Source organism: Oncorhynchus tshawytscha, linkage group LG25, assembly GCF_018296145.1.
Source record: "Oncorhynchus tshawytscha isolate Ot180627B linkage group LG25, Otsh_v2.0, whole genome shotgun sequence".
Lineage (NCBI taxonomy): Eukaryota > Metazoa > Chordata > Actinopteri > Salmoniformes > Salmonidae > Oncorhynchus > Oncorhynchus tshawytscha.
Window position 1 is genome coordinate 14,060,125 of NC_056453.1, and position 13,998 is coordinate 14,074,122.

Consider the following 13,998-nt stretch of genomic DNA (forward strand, 5'->3'; position numbering starts at 1 on the left):
AGTTCAGAGAGATAGATTATGTGCGTGTAATTAAATTATTTTACAATTGGTGTAAAATTCTTACCTCGTTTTATTTCCGATGGCAGATAAGATATATGACCACAGTATTGAGGTAATACAAATCTGAGACTAGTGCAAACCAATCATGTATATAAACCCTGGATTTGTGATTTTTCTATGTATTGACCATTGAGAGGCTTTGCAGCCACCGGGTTGGCCGTATTGGCACTCCCTGGTAGGAGCAGTCCTCCTTAGAAATGAATGGAATTTTACAGTATTTCAATTCAATGTTTCAAGGACAAAATTACCTGTTTTTAAGTATTTTTGTTGTTGTAATGGTAACAGTACATTAGTTATCTCAAAAAATGTACTTTAAGGAAAATGTTTATATAAAATATTTATATATGTTTATATTACAGACACTTTAATGCATACTTTGAAATTATATTATGTGAGCTAACATTAAAAAAACATATTTTAATGTTAGCTCACATAATATAATTTCAAAGTATGCATTAAAGTGTCTGTAATATAATACATTTATGGAAAAAATGAATGTAGACAATAAATGCATTTATATAGCTTCCTAAACATTTTTTACAAGCCAAGATGGAAGCTTCAAAACAGCGCCCCCTGGAAGTAATGTAGTATATATATAGAAATAATTGGCACAGAAACTTGAAACTTGAACTAGCCACTTCCTGGCATATCATTTAGATTTTGCAGAGACGAAAACGAAACTGATACATGACTGCCATGAGTTTCTATTCTGCCAAATAGCTATTTATCATGTAACAAAGTATTTTTTGTACGTGAATAAAAAAACAGTAGCTTACTATCAACAACTGAATCGAAATTTAGATAACGTGTATGCACCATCATATTAATAGTATCTCAAGCATACCATACATCCGGCTTCTACACCTGCATTGCTTGCTGTTTGGGGTTTTAGGCTGGGTTTCTGCACAGCACTTTGTGACATCAGCTTATGTAAGAAGGGCTTTATCAATACATTTGATTGACTGATGGATTTCTCCAACAATTTACCGGGTCGCGTTTACGAACTATCGGTATTCATCTTTATCATTACTTGTTTTAACCACTTGATGGCGCTCTGCACTAGGAGCTAGAGGGGCAAAAGATGTTTGGGTTTCATCCGTGGCCAGTGTCCAGTCAAAATAGAGCAGACAACACAGCAGCATTCTACTTATGAAACTACAATGCTAAAGATACAGATTCCTGATCTCTCACTTTCAATTTTCAATCTGAGGCAATATTTATTTTATTCATGGTTTTGAAGAATTCATAGGGAAGTTGCATTAGGCCTACATACAATATGTGCACTACAGGTCCAAAGTTTTAGAACACCAACTCATTCAAGGCTTTTTCTTTAATTGTAACTATTTTCTACATTGTAGAATAATGGTGATGACATCAAAACGATGAAATAACACATATGGAATCATGTAGTAACCAAAAAAGTGTTAAACAAATCAAAATAGATTTTATATTTGATATTCTTCAAATAGCCATCCTTTGCCTTGATGACAGCTTTGCACACTCTTGGCATTCTCTCAACCAGCTTTACGAGGTAGTCACCTGGAATGCATTTCAATTAACAGGTGTGCCTTCCTAAAAGTTCATTTGTGGAATTTATTTCCTTAATGCGTTTGAGCCAATCAGTTGTGTTGTGACATGGTATGGGGGTAGACAGAAGACAACCCAATTTGGTAAAAGACCAAATCCATATTATAGCAAGAACAAATAAGGAAAGAGAAACCACAGTCCATAATTTCTGTAAGACGTGAAGGTCAGTCAATGCGGGACATTTCAAGAACTTTTAAAGTTTGTTCAAGTGCAGTCGCAAAAACCATCAAGCACTATTATGAAACTGTCTCTCACGAGGACCGCCACAAGAATGGAAGACCCAGAGTTACCTCTGCTGCAGATTTGTTTAACACATTTTTTGGTTACTACATGATTCCATATTTGTTATTTCATTGTTTTGATGTCTTTACTATTATTCTACAATGTAGGAAATAGTAAAAATAAAGAAAAACCCTTGAATGAGTAGGTGTTCTAAAACTTCTGACCGGTAGTGTATATAGTAGGCAAATGAATCAGCCAGTTGGCTATATGCCTATTTGCCAATAGGTTTTCACACGCAAATAAAACATTTGGCTACTCTATTCTTTCCCTTTTTCTGAGTATTTTATCATCAGCACTACAATGTCACTGTCACCGGAGCCATAGCCTACTACCCTACATGTATTCACTACCCTTGTTAATGTCTGTAATGTAATGTATTTTATTTCTTCAAGAAATATATCTTAAAAGGAGAACAATGCCAAAATATTTACATTTCTTATTGTTCCCTGTTAACTAAGTAGCATAGATGTAGTATCTTAATTTGAGGCAGTTTTCTACAGCAGGAAAATAATCCTGCAGCAATGGGAAATGTGTTGATTTTTCAGTGTAAAATTTCTAGTGTTGATTCAGGTGTTACATGAACTCTGTACATCTGTCCTGTACAGCCAGGGCACCTTGTGCTGCAGCAGATGTCAAATTAAGTATCGAAAGTCGAAGGAGGCAGGTGACTACGTCAATCTGAGAATGTGATCTGAGTCACGTATGATATTCCAGTATCAAGTCGCATAGGCTCTGTAGAAGCATTGTCTGGCCAATTTTCTGTGTATAGATCAACATCTGTGTAACACGATCAAGCTTTTTCAAGCAGAAATTTGCTTCCTGCAACACAAACTCAAAAACGTTTTGAGACACTGTAATAACACCTCCTCCCAGCTGCCCACTGCACTGAGGATAGGAAACACTATCACTACCGATAAATCCACTATAATTGAACATTTCGATTAGCATTTTTCTACGGCTGGCCATGCTTTCCACCTGGCTACCCCTACCCCGGTCAACAGCACTGCACCCCCCACAGCAACTCGTCCAAGCCTTCCCCATTTCTCCTTCTCACAAATCCAGTCAGCTGATGTTCTGAAAGAGCTGCAAAATCTGGACCCCTACAAATCAGACGGGCTAGACAATCTGGACCCTTTCTTTCTAAAGTTATCTGCCGAAATGATTGCAACCCCTATTACTAGCCTGTTCAACCTCTCTTTTGTGTCGTCTGAGATTCCCAAAGATTGGAAAGCAGCTGCGGTCATCCCCCTCTTCAAAGGGGGGGACACTCTTGACCCAAACTGCTACAGACCTATATCTATCATACCCTGCCTTTCTAAGGTCTTCGAAAGCCAAGTCAACAAACAGATTACCGACCATTTCGAATCCCACCACACGTTCTCCACTATGCAATCTGGTTTCAGAGCTGGCCATGTGTGCACCTCAGCCACGCTCAAGGTCCTAAACGATATCTTAACCGCCATCGATAAGAAACAATACTGTGCAGCCGTATTCATTGACCTGGCCAAGGCTTTCGACTCTGTCAATCACCACATCCTCATCGGCAGACTTGATAGCCTTGGTTTCTCAAATGATTGCCTCGCCTGGTTCACCAACTATTTCGCTGATGGAGTTCAGTGTGTCAAATTGGAGGGCCTGTTGTCCGGGCCTCTGGCAGTCTTTATGGGGGTGCCACAGGGTTCAATTCTTGGACCGACTCTCTTCTCTGTATACATCAATGATGTCGCTCTTGCTCCTGGTGAGTCTCTGATCCACCTCTACGCAGACGACACCATTCTGTATACTTCTGGCCCTTCTTTGGACTCTGTGTTAACAACCCTCCAGACAATCTTCAATGCCATACAACTCTCCTTCCGTGGCCTCCAATTGCTCTTAAATACAAGTAAAACTAAATGCATGCTCTTCAACCGATCGCTGCCTGCACCTGCCCGCCCGTCCAACATCACTACTCTGGACGGTTCTGTCTTAGAATATGTGGACAACTACAAATACCTAGGTGTCTGGTTAGACTGTAAACTCTCCTTCCAGACTCACATCAAACATCTCCAATCGAAAGTTACATCTAGAATTGGCTTCCTATTTTGCAACAAAGCCTTCACTCATGCTGCCAAACATACCCTTGTAAAACTGACCATCCTACCGATCCTCGACTTCGGCGACGTCATTTACAAAATAGCCTCCAATACCCTACTCAATAAATTGGATGCAGTCTATCACATTGCCATCCGTTTTGTCACCAAAGCCCCATATACTACCCACCACTGCGTCCTGTACGCGCTCGTTGGCTGGCCCTCGCTTCATACTCGTCGCCAAACCCACTGGCTCCAGGTCATCTACAAGATCCTGCTAGGTAAAGTCCCCCCTTATCTCACCTCGCTGGTCACCATAGCAGCACCCACCTGTAGCACGCGCTCCAGCAGGTATATCTCTCTGGTCACCCCCAAAACCAATTCTTACTTTGGCTGCCTCGCCTTCCAGTTCTCTGCTGCCAATGACTGGAACGAACTGCAAAAATCTCTGAAACTGGAAACACGTATCCCCCTCACTAGCTTTAAGCACCAGCTGTCAGAGCATCTCACATATTACTGCACCTGTACATAGCCCATCTATAATTTAGCCCAAACAACTACCTCTCCCCCTACTGTATTTATTTATTTATTTATTTTGCTACTTTGCACCCCCCATTCATTCTATCTCTACTTTGCATATTCTTCCACTGCAAATCTATCATTCCAGTGTTTATTTTTTATTATTTTTTATTTATTACTTGCTATATTGTATTTACTTCGCCACCATGGCCTTTTTTTGCCTTTACCTCCCTTTATCTCACCTTATTTGCTCACATGTTATATAGACTCATTTTTCTACTGTATTATTGACTGTATATTTGATTTACTCCATGTGTAACTCTGTGTTGTTGTACGTGTCGAACTGCTTTGCTTTATCTTGGCCAGGTCGCAATTGTAAATGAGAACTTGTTCTCAACTTGCCTACCTGGTTAAATAAAGGTGAAATAAAAAAATAAAAAAATACAAATATAAAGTGGTTCACTAAGGCAGATTGTGTGACAGGGGGAGCCAAAGTAAACCCGTAGGTCCAGTCGGCACTGCCACAGATATGATCAGAATTGAGATTTCGGAATGTAACCATTGTGTGTGGGGTAATCTTGGAAAGTACACCTTGGATTTTCCGGGAATGGAAGGATCTCTATTTGTAGCTGACACCAAAGAACCAGTAAAGACAAGTGGAACTTAACTTACCTTATCTTATCTCAGAAAGGGAGAGTCACCACTTGCCTCACTCCCACTCTCTCCCTGTGATTCATAGGATAGATGGATTGAATTTAAAGTGGAGATGAGGATGAACTTTAATCCCAACTAACCCCTAGTTAGTTGCCACATCCAGTTTACAGAAAGTGCTATTGACATCCTCATTGTGCATAGAAAATACTGTAATTACTGGGGTTTTGTTAACAGATATTTATCATGAGTAGGGCTTGACAGAGCCTATTTGAGTCATGGTCTATTATCCAGCTATCCAGCTATTACACTCTAAATACCAAGGCAATCGACCACTCAACATCAGGAATGACAGGTTTCCTTTTCTGTTTGATCTCTGGCACTGACATAATAATGTTCAGGAACACCTCCCTAGAACTGGTGAATGGAAAGTTCATTTCATCACACATTGGAATGTGAATAGAAGGACAATTAGTAGAACAGAAACGGAAAGCAATCAACAGCACCATCTGCTGTTTGCATTGTCACGATGCCAAGTTCTCAGCTCTCACAGGAATTCTGCTACACAGGTTGAGTCATCAGAGGGTCACAGCTCTGTTATAACAGTGGTGAAGTCTCTCTGACTGTCAGTGGGTCAGACCTCCATCAGCTCTCACCACGTTGTTTGCTCCTGGCAAAATAAAAATGTTCAAACCACCCCTCCTCCTTGTCCTCCTCTTCTCTTTGATAACATTATGCAATACAGGGAAACGTTGATTTCCCTTAGCTTAGAATAACACTAATATCTGAATGTATTTATTTAATGATTGTATAGAGATTTTCAATAATGGCACACAGAACAATCATACTCTGAATCAGATAACTGAGCTGAGTGTGGAATAAGTCAAGGGGTATGAATACATTCTGAAGACACTCTGAGAAGTCCCCCGGAAGTTTAGTAAGTCTATATAAGGACATCTGTGGGCGGATACTTTACACAAGAACTCATAAAAGGGGAGAGCTTTTGCAGGAGGTTGTTTAAACACGCCTGTCAAGCTCACACACAACAAGACTGAACACAATGCTTCTACAGAGCCTATGGGACTTCATCCTGGGACATCATGTGTGGCTCAGATCACCTTTCTTCCCTGTGCTTTTCTCCCTCAGTGTCTACCTCACCTTCTGCCTGCCCTTCGTGGTGCTGGACCTCCTCTCCCCCAGACTGGCCTGGATCAGGACCTTTAAGATCCAGCAGAAGAGCCACGTCTCCTGGACCATGATGTGGAGCTGCCTGGCTCACTCCCTCTACAACCATGTAGTGTTCCTCTTCCCTCTCACTGTGCTGCACTGGTTCTGGAGACCAGCCACCTTCATGCCCGAGGCCCCCGGAACGCTGCGTCTCATCTGGGACGTGGTCGCCTGCCTCCTGCTGTTCGACTTCCAATACTTCATCTGGCATCTGTTGCACCATAAGGTGCCCTGGCTCTACCGGACGTTCCACAAGGTGCACCACAAGCACACATCCACCTTCGCCCTGACCACGGAGTACTCTGGGGCCTGGGAAACCCTGTCTCTGGGATTCTTCGCTGGGGTCAACCCTCTGCTGCTGGGCTGCCACCCCCTGACAGAGATGCTCTTCTATGTTCTGAATATCTGGCTTTCTGTGGAGGACCACTCTGGCTATGACCTGCCCTGGTCCACGCATAGACTGGTGCCCTTTGGGCTCTACGGTGGAGCTCCGCACCACGACCTGCACCATCTGAAGTTCAAGTCCAACTATGCTCCGTACTTCACACACTGGGACAGGGTTTTTGGGACATTGCACAAGCATTCAGACTGAATTTCTGCACAGAAGAAAGTGCAAATTGGACATCTTGAATATCTTTTATGTTAAAAGGATGGGATGCAGAGAGCATCACTTTGTGATACATTGTATGATATGCTGATGTTATTTAGCATAGTAAAGATAAAGCTGTATTTAAGTTTTTTATTTAATTAAACGTGTTATTAATTATGGCATAGCCTGACTGCAGATTTTCTATGACAGTTGTATATGAAAGTTATCTCTAAAGATTCAGAGCTGTGATGCTAGTTTACTGAACTATCAGAATGATTTTGACTGGGGTTGAATGACTGAAAACTATTGTGAATGATTGTGTTGACTTCTCAGTGCTACTGGGTGAGCATCACAGAACAAAATGTTCAGCTGTTATAAGCTGTATGCAGTATTAACAAGAGGTAACCCTCAACATTTTAGTTACAAAACAAGATGTAATAAAACTTGTGACCTAAATATTTGTGTGGCTCGCTTTCATCCATCTACATTCTTCCGCACGTAAGCCTATTTGTTTATACGATGTTGTTGATTTATAGCAATGGCTGTTTTCAGAAACAGCAACGCTGCATGCTGCACAACCATGATGGTTTCCTATGACGCATACATACGTAAACATCATTCGTATGCAGTCATTTGAAACCCATGAGTGTGCCACCGTGCGCCAAATTCCCTTTGTCTGGTGACTGAAGCTATGTGTTATTTTGTTAATCATGTAGAAGAAAAAGAAACGCACACCTATTAAGACGAGGTGCTGGCTAGCGGTGCTGGCTAGCGGTGCTGGCTAGCGGTCTGGCTAGCGGTGCTGGCTAGCGGTCTGGCTAGCGGTGCTGGCTAGCGGTGCTGGCTAGCGGAGTAGAAAACTTGAAAATAAAAGAGAGCCGCACACTCTAGGAGCTCAGATGCAAAAATGTAATACTTGGCTGTCGAAACGTTGGTATTACATTTTTGCATCTGAGCTCCTAGAGTGTGCGGCTCTCATTTTGTTATTCATGACCTTGTGAACAAAAGAGGTCGATGCTCATTCCAAGATCCATTCGTTTTTTTCTGGACCATGTGACCTGAACATGAACAAAAGTTTTCTACAGTAGCCTGTACTAATTTTATCAGTTTCTAACAAACTGTTTTCTTTCTTACTTACGATATATGGACAACAGTATTCATGTTAATTAGGCCCTTTCCATTACTACTGTAATCATGTGAAAGTTGTGTCAAAACCCACTGGTGACAGGATCCCCGCGAGGGGAAGTACAGAATGAAGTCCACTATTTATAAAAGTGCAGTAATCAACCTTGCCCCCCATCCACACTTCCAAATGAAATATGAAGTCACCAAAGCCTCATCTAAAAAGGGAAAAGGACATCTTCCTGAGATTGACAATTGAGAATTTCCCAGCAGTAATTGGAGAATTCCCAAACAGGAGAAGGAACAATACAATTCTGCAGACAAAAACAGAGCCATCAGACACTAATTTCCTGGCCTATGCAATACACTGTATGACGTTTTCTGATTAAATCTTTGTGAACATGTAGGATTCTTTGTGAATGTTATGATAGCGTTTCGAGCAGTGTTTTCAAGATAGTGGTTTGCACGCCACTGGTCCATGGGTTGTGGTCAAGCCTGTTTTGATGTTAAAAGAGACACTGGCTTTGTTTAATCACTGAGTCACAGGGGAACACCAAGTGGGGAACCACTGTTTGAAGCAATATCACACAGATTGAGAATATTATATTATTTCATGTCTGCTATTCGTGGTTCACTTTTACAGACAACTGATTTTGATCACTCTTTTCCTGAAAATATTTTTCCTGTACTGCAGGATATACAAAAGTGTAGTGTATTCAAGGATTAAAAAGGCTTCTAAAGTTGTACATTTCTAATTGCCCTAACATAAAATGTATCTTCCCTACAAAGATTGACCATTAATTATAATCCACATAATAATTCACATTTTCTGTTGCTGCAGGATTATTGTCCTGCTGTAGCAAACTTGCTCAAATTAAGATCCTACATCTGTATTAGTGGACTAGGAGAGGAAAAATATAACCACTGTTCGAAATATTCGGAATGCCCGATCGCATTAGTATTGACCACAGATCCAAACATGTCTGAGGTTGACTGCTTTCCAGATTTCAATTATCTTACTCAGTCTCTCCCCATGCACAAGTGGCCTGAGGCCAATCCCACAAACACTTATCCACCATGAGACAGCAAACATGACTTTCTACGTCAACACACATGTTTGAACAAGAAAAAGAGATTCTATATTTTCCCCAACATTTTCCCACCACCCCAAACAAATCTGTATACAAATAAAGTGAATTTTATCTCTTGCGTTAATATCTTCAGACAAACACTACAATTAAACACAGATGGTAGTCTAGACCTCTGCCATTGTTTTGGTATTGTTTAATCTTAAAATAATCAAACTGATGCTTGTCCTCAAGACATCCATAGTTACGCAACATTTCCTGGAATTTAGAAGGACATGTCCTGAGAAAAGCTCAGAAACGAGGGCTCAATTCAATCCGTAGCGTTGATAATCCGCATTATAGCACCAGTCACATTTAAGTCATTTCCGATTGAGTCGACATATGCAGATTCCTCTAATGCGGGAACATTGCCTTTCAAAGGTTTTAGGATTAGACACGCTGCCAATAGCAGTCAAACTACGCAACATAAACACACATCTTAGAGTTATTAAGTGGAGGAAAGTGTCATTTATTATCTCCACCTGGTTGATACATCAAATACTGTCACTTTGCCTTCCAAACATCAATTTCAAAGAAAAATATATAACATACAGTTGTCATGACGTTGCCCTCTTTGAGTACAGCGAGCACCATCCCCCGCTCTCTGCTTCTACAACCAGACTGCTGTGGTCAGAGGTCGTAAATTCCTCAGAAGACCCTGCCTCATGGCCACACAGTATTAGAGAGAGGGTAAACTTTCACAGAGGACAAAGGAAATCCTTCCACCTCACAGAACTTGAGGTACGAACAAATTTAATGTTCCGGAGAAAGTGTAAAAGATCGGTGAATTACCATAACGCTGTTTATATAATAGCCACCGATATAAAGTTTACATCTAATTGTTGTATAAGATGAATGAGTGAGTATGATACTGTTTACACAATTTTACAATGTGATTTTGGACTGTTTAATGAAGGAAAACTCAAAAGGGAATTGGATTTGAACTAAATCAGAGGACCGCCCCTGAGCCCAGTTAGGGTCAGACATCCTGGGACAGCCCTTTTCTGCCATTCCGAATAAAACCCAACTTTGAGAAATTATCACCAGACCATGTGTTCTTCCATTAGGAGGGGGACAAAGGTTGTAGACCGAGCTTACCTCAATTACGAGATGGCTAAAGGTTACAGAATCTTTTAACCATACCACGTGGTTAAACTCTTAGACTATCGATACCGACAGAATAGGAACAAGTCTTTGATACTAATTACTAGTCTGCAGCTAGGAATTCGGTATCATTGAACGCGAAGAACGACAACCGTCGTTTAGGCTCATTGACCTAAAACAAAGATGTTACAATCAACCTCTCTTTTTATTTTCCCTGAAGCCTTTCAAAAGGATAATACTTATCATCTTGCCCAAACCAATCTCCCTGACGCCACCCCCATGCAGAAATGATATTCTGCATGACGACCTTGCCATTGCGAAATAACACTTATCTTTACAGTTGACATAAAAATGATTACAAATGATTAATGGCAGGCTTCATGGACACAAAACACAAAGAATATATGCTGAGTAGAGGAAAAACACAGTATTATATAAGCATGCAATTAAACAATGTGTCTACAATGTGTCTACTAAGTCATTACTGTATGTGTTTTACATACAGATCCAAACAGCTTTAAGTGAATGTGCACAATGTGTTGGGTATTGTGTCAAAACCTTTGAAATAGAAAATGTTTGAAAAGCTTTGGCTCATTGAGGTTTTTGAGCTTCTCAGCATTACAACAACAGCATTACCTAAAAATGCATTGCCACACAATGTTTTTTTGAAAGTAATAGGCATTGCAACAGAGTATTGTTGTGAAAGTACTAGGCAGATGATGTGAATGATAGAGAATGGTGCGAATAACGAATGACTACTGCTCTGATTGATCATAGTTTGTGTGGGTTGGTGTGAGTCATACTTTTACATTTCACACAGTTAAAGGAATTGGTTTAGATTTGAATTTGACTGGTCTTGATGTACTCCGAGACTGTAACATTATCTGGCAGCAGTTTTTACTGTACACGGTCAAATATGTCCTGTACATTTTAGTGTATTTATAGTAAATCTGCCTGTGTGCGATTTATCCTTTCTGAGGTCAACAAAGACCAATAAGTGCTCCTCAGGGAACCTTTCATATTTTTTATTTTAATTTAAATGTAACCTTTATTTAATTAGGCAAGTCAGTTATTAAGAACAAATTCTTATTTACAATGATGGCCTACACCAGTCAAACCCGGACGACCCTGGGCCAATTTGGCACTACCCTATGGAACTCCCAATCACGGATGGTTGTGATACAGCCTGGATTCAAACCAAGGTGTCTGTAGTGACGCCTCTAGCACTGAGATGCAGTGCTTTAGACCGCTGCACCACTCGTGACCTATTTCTCTCAACACATTCCTAGAAAATATTGTTTTACATGCAAACAAAGGTTAATTGACTCCTGTTATGTCTTTGGCTATGCCAGATTAAGTAATATGACATGCTATTCTATAAAATAATTTCTCCGTAATTACTATTACCTGATTGAGCTAATCATGTAAATGTAATTAACTAGAGAGTCGGGCACCACAAAATAATATTTATAGAGCTGTTATCTTCCGAATAAACTCTTAAAGACCTAGTAATATGTTACATCAATAGCAGTCAACATTAATCGTCACCTTAATTCAGTCTCACCTGAAAGTTGTAAATTGTTAGTTATCTGCACGAACCCTGGCTAACAATTTGAATCAGCAATACAAAATTGGGTTTAATTATTTATTTACTAAATGCCTAACTAATCACACAGAATCACACATACACACATACCCAGACCCTTTTCTTTTGTGTAACAAGCTGTCATATCTGTTCCGCCCTCTATGGATGTTTTCCTTTATGACGTCATTTGTAATCAAGTTTGCATGTTTGCATGTTTGATTACAAATTACGTCATAAAGGAAAACTTCCCTAGAGGGCGGAACAGATATGACAGCTTGTTACACAAAAGAAATGGGGCTGGGTTGAGTGAAAGAGCGGGACGACTGAGGAACAAAGGGAAAAAGCTGTGCTATCGGAAATACAGTATCTTATGCATTCTAAATTACCGCACATTTGGAAAAAGAAAATGCAATAAATATTTACTCTGAGCTGCGCTTCAGTAGGTTGGTGGTAGATGGAAGAACGTGTTGCCAAACCGAGTCCTCTGTCCTTTGAAGAATGTCTCTGGTGGTCAATTGGATAAGTTGTAGTAACGTCATTGTGTGATAGAGGGGATACTCTGTCTGTTCCTTCCTAACCCTCGTTTGCAGCAGCTGTTGCTAACTCAATGGCTAGGAGGTATCACTTCTGTAGTGAATAAGAGTTCAAAGTTCATACCATTCTCAACTAAAGCTCACGCTGATGTTGGCTTCGTTCTGTAGTTATTATCTGAACCATTCTGACATAGGACCGTCGTCCTCACATCATCAGAACAGGAGGTTATATTGTCGTCAAGGCTTTATATAGGAAGGGAGAGGAGGGCGTCTTTGAACAGTTTTATAGCCCATGTCCCTTCACAGGGGCGGGCCACTGATTGAGCAGAGCCCTATCTTATGAAAACCCAAATCTCACATTTTAGAAGCTAAAATCACATTTCATCCCATCACGAATAATTTCATATTCAAACATTTAAATTGAACAACAATTCCATGTGAATCCAATAACTCTGATGTGTAGACTTTCCACTGTAGAGTTTATGTCATCTTATCATTGATGAGAATGCCTCAGATGACAACCGAACTGACATCATATTCATTAAGTACCACCGCATATGTTCAATTGATCAGATTGCCAGAATATAGTTCATTTCCCCCCACCTTCTGATGTTCCCAGAGTCTCAATGTTAACCAAGGGTTTTGCAAATGTAACCTCAGTTAGGGTAGAGAGAGGAAAAAGGGGGGAAGAGGTATTTATGATGGTCATAAACCTACCCAGGCCAACGTCATGACACTCCCTAAACATTGATGCTTCTTGAGCCAATGAACCTCATGTATTCATGTATCTTGCAGGAATTTCTCAAGACCATGAAGTGTAAGGATGTTTATTTATAGTTATACAACAGGTGGGTCTAATCCTTTTAAGGATAGGGGGCAGCATTTCCACTTAAATAAATAGCGTGCACAATTTCAACTTCCTGCTACTCATGCCAGGAATATATTATATGCATATGATTAGTAGGTGTGGATAGAAAACACTCTGAAGTTTCTAAAACTGGTTCAATCATGTCTGTGACTATAACAGAACTTATGTAGCAGGCAAAACCCAGAGGAAAAACTGTTCAGATTTATTATTTTTGCCTCTGACCGTTCCCTCAGTTGTCTTTGCCAAGGGATATTTGATAGCGACCATTTTACAGTTCCTACGACTTCCACAGGATGTCACCAGTCTTTGGAATTGGGTTGAAGTTAATCATTGGTGCAACGAAGAAGAGGCACATCCTGGAACAACGTTACACTGTTGAAAGTTACGCAATAGGGAAAAAGGGCATGTTTTGTTTACTTGCTCTGTTGAATACAGATTGCCCCGTCTACAATTTGATCGATTATTAACGTTTAAAAATACCTAAAGTGGTATTACAAAAGTAGTTTGAAATATTTTGGCAAAGTTTATAGGCAACTTTTGAAATGTTTTGTAGTGACGTTGTGCTTTGGCAAGCTGTTTTTTTCCGGATCAAGCCTGCTTTATAAATGGACATTTTGGGTATACATGGACGGAATTAATCGAAAAAAAAGGACCAATTGTGATGTTTATGGGACA

General features: G+C 40.3%; 1 protein-coding gene across 1 annotated transcript; it reads left to right on the top strand.

Moving 5' to 3' along the window:
- The first annotated feature begins 6,165 nt into the window (after positions 1-6,165).
- LOC112223989 (cholesterol 25-hydroxylase-like protein) lies at positions 6,166-7,440 on the top strand. Its single transcript, XM_024387282.2, has one exon. The coding sequence runs from the start codon at positions 6,229-6,231 to the stop codon at positions 6,985-6,987; it is 759 nt and encodes a 252-aa protein (XP_024243050.1). The 5' UTR covers positions 6,166-6,228; the 3' UTR covers positions 6,988-7,440.
- The last annotated feature ends 6,558 nt before the right edge of the window (positions 7,441-13,998 follow it).

Coding starts and splice junctions, on each gene's coding strand:
- LOC112223989 (XM_024387282.2), top strand. CDS start 6,229: ATGCTTCTACAGAGCCTATGGGACTTCATCCTGGGACATCATGTGTGG.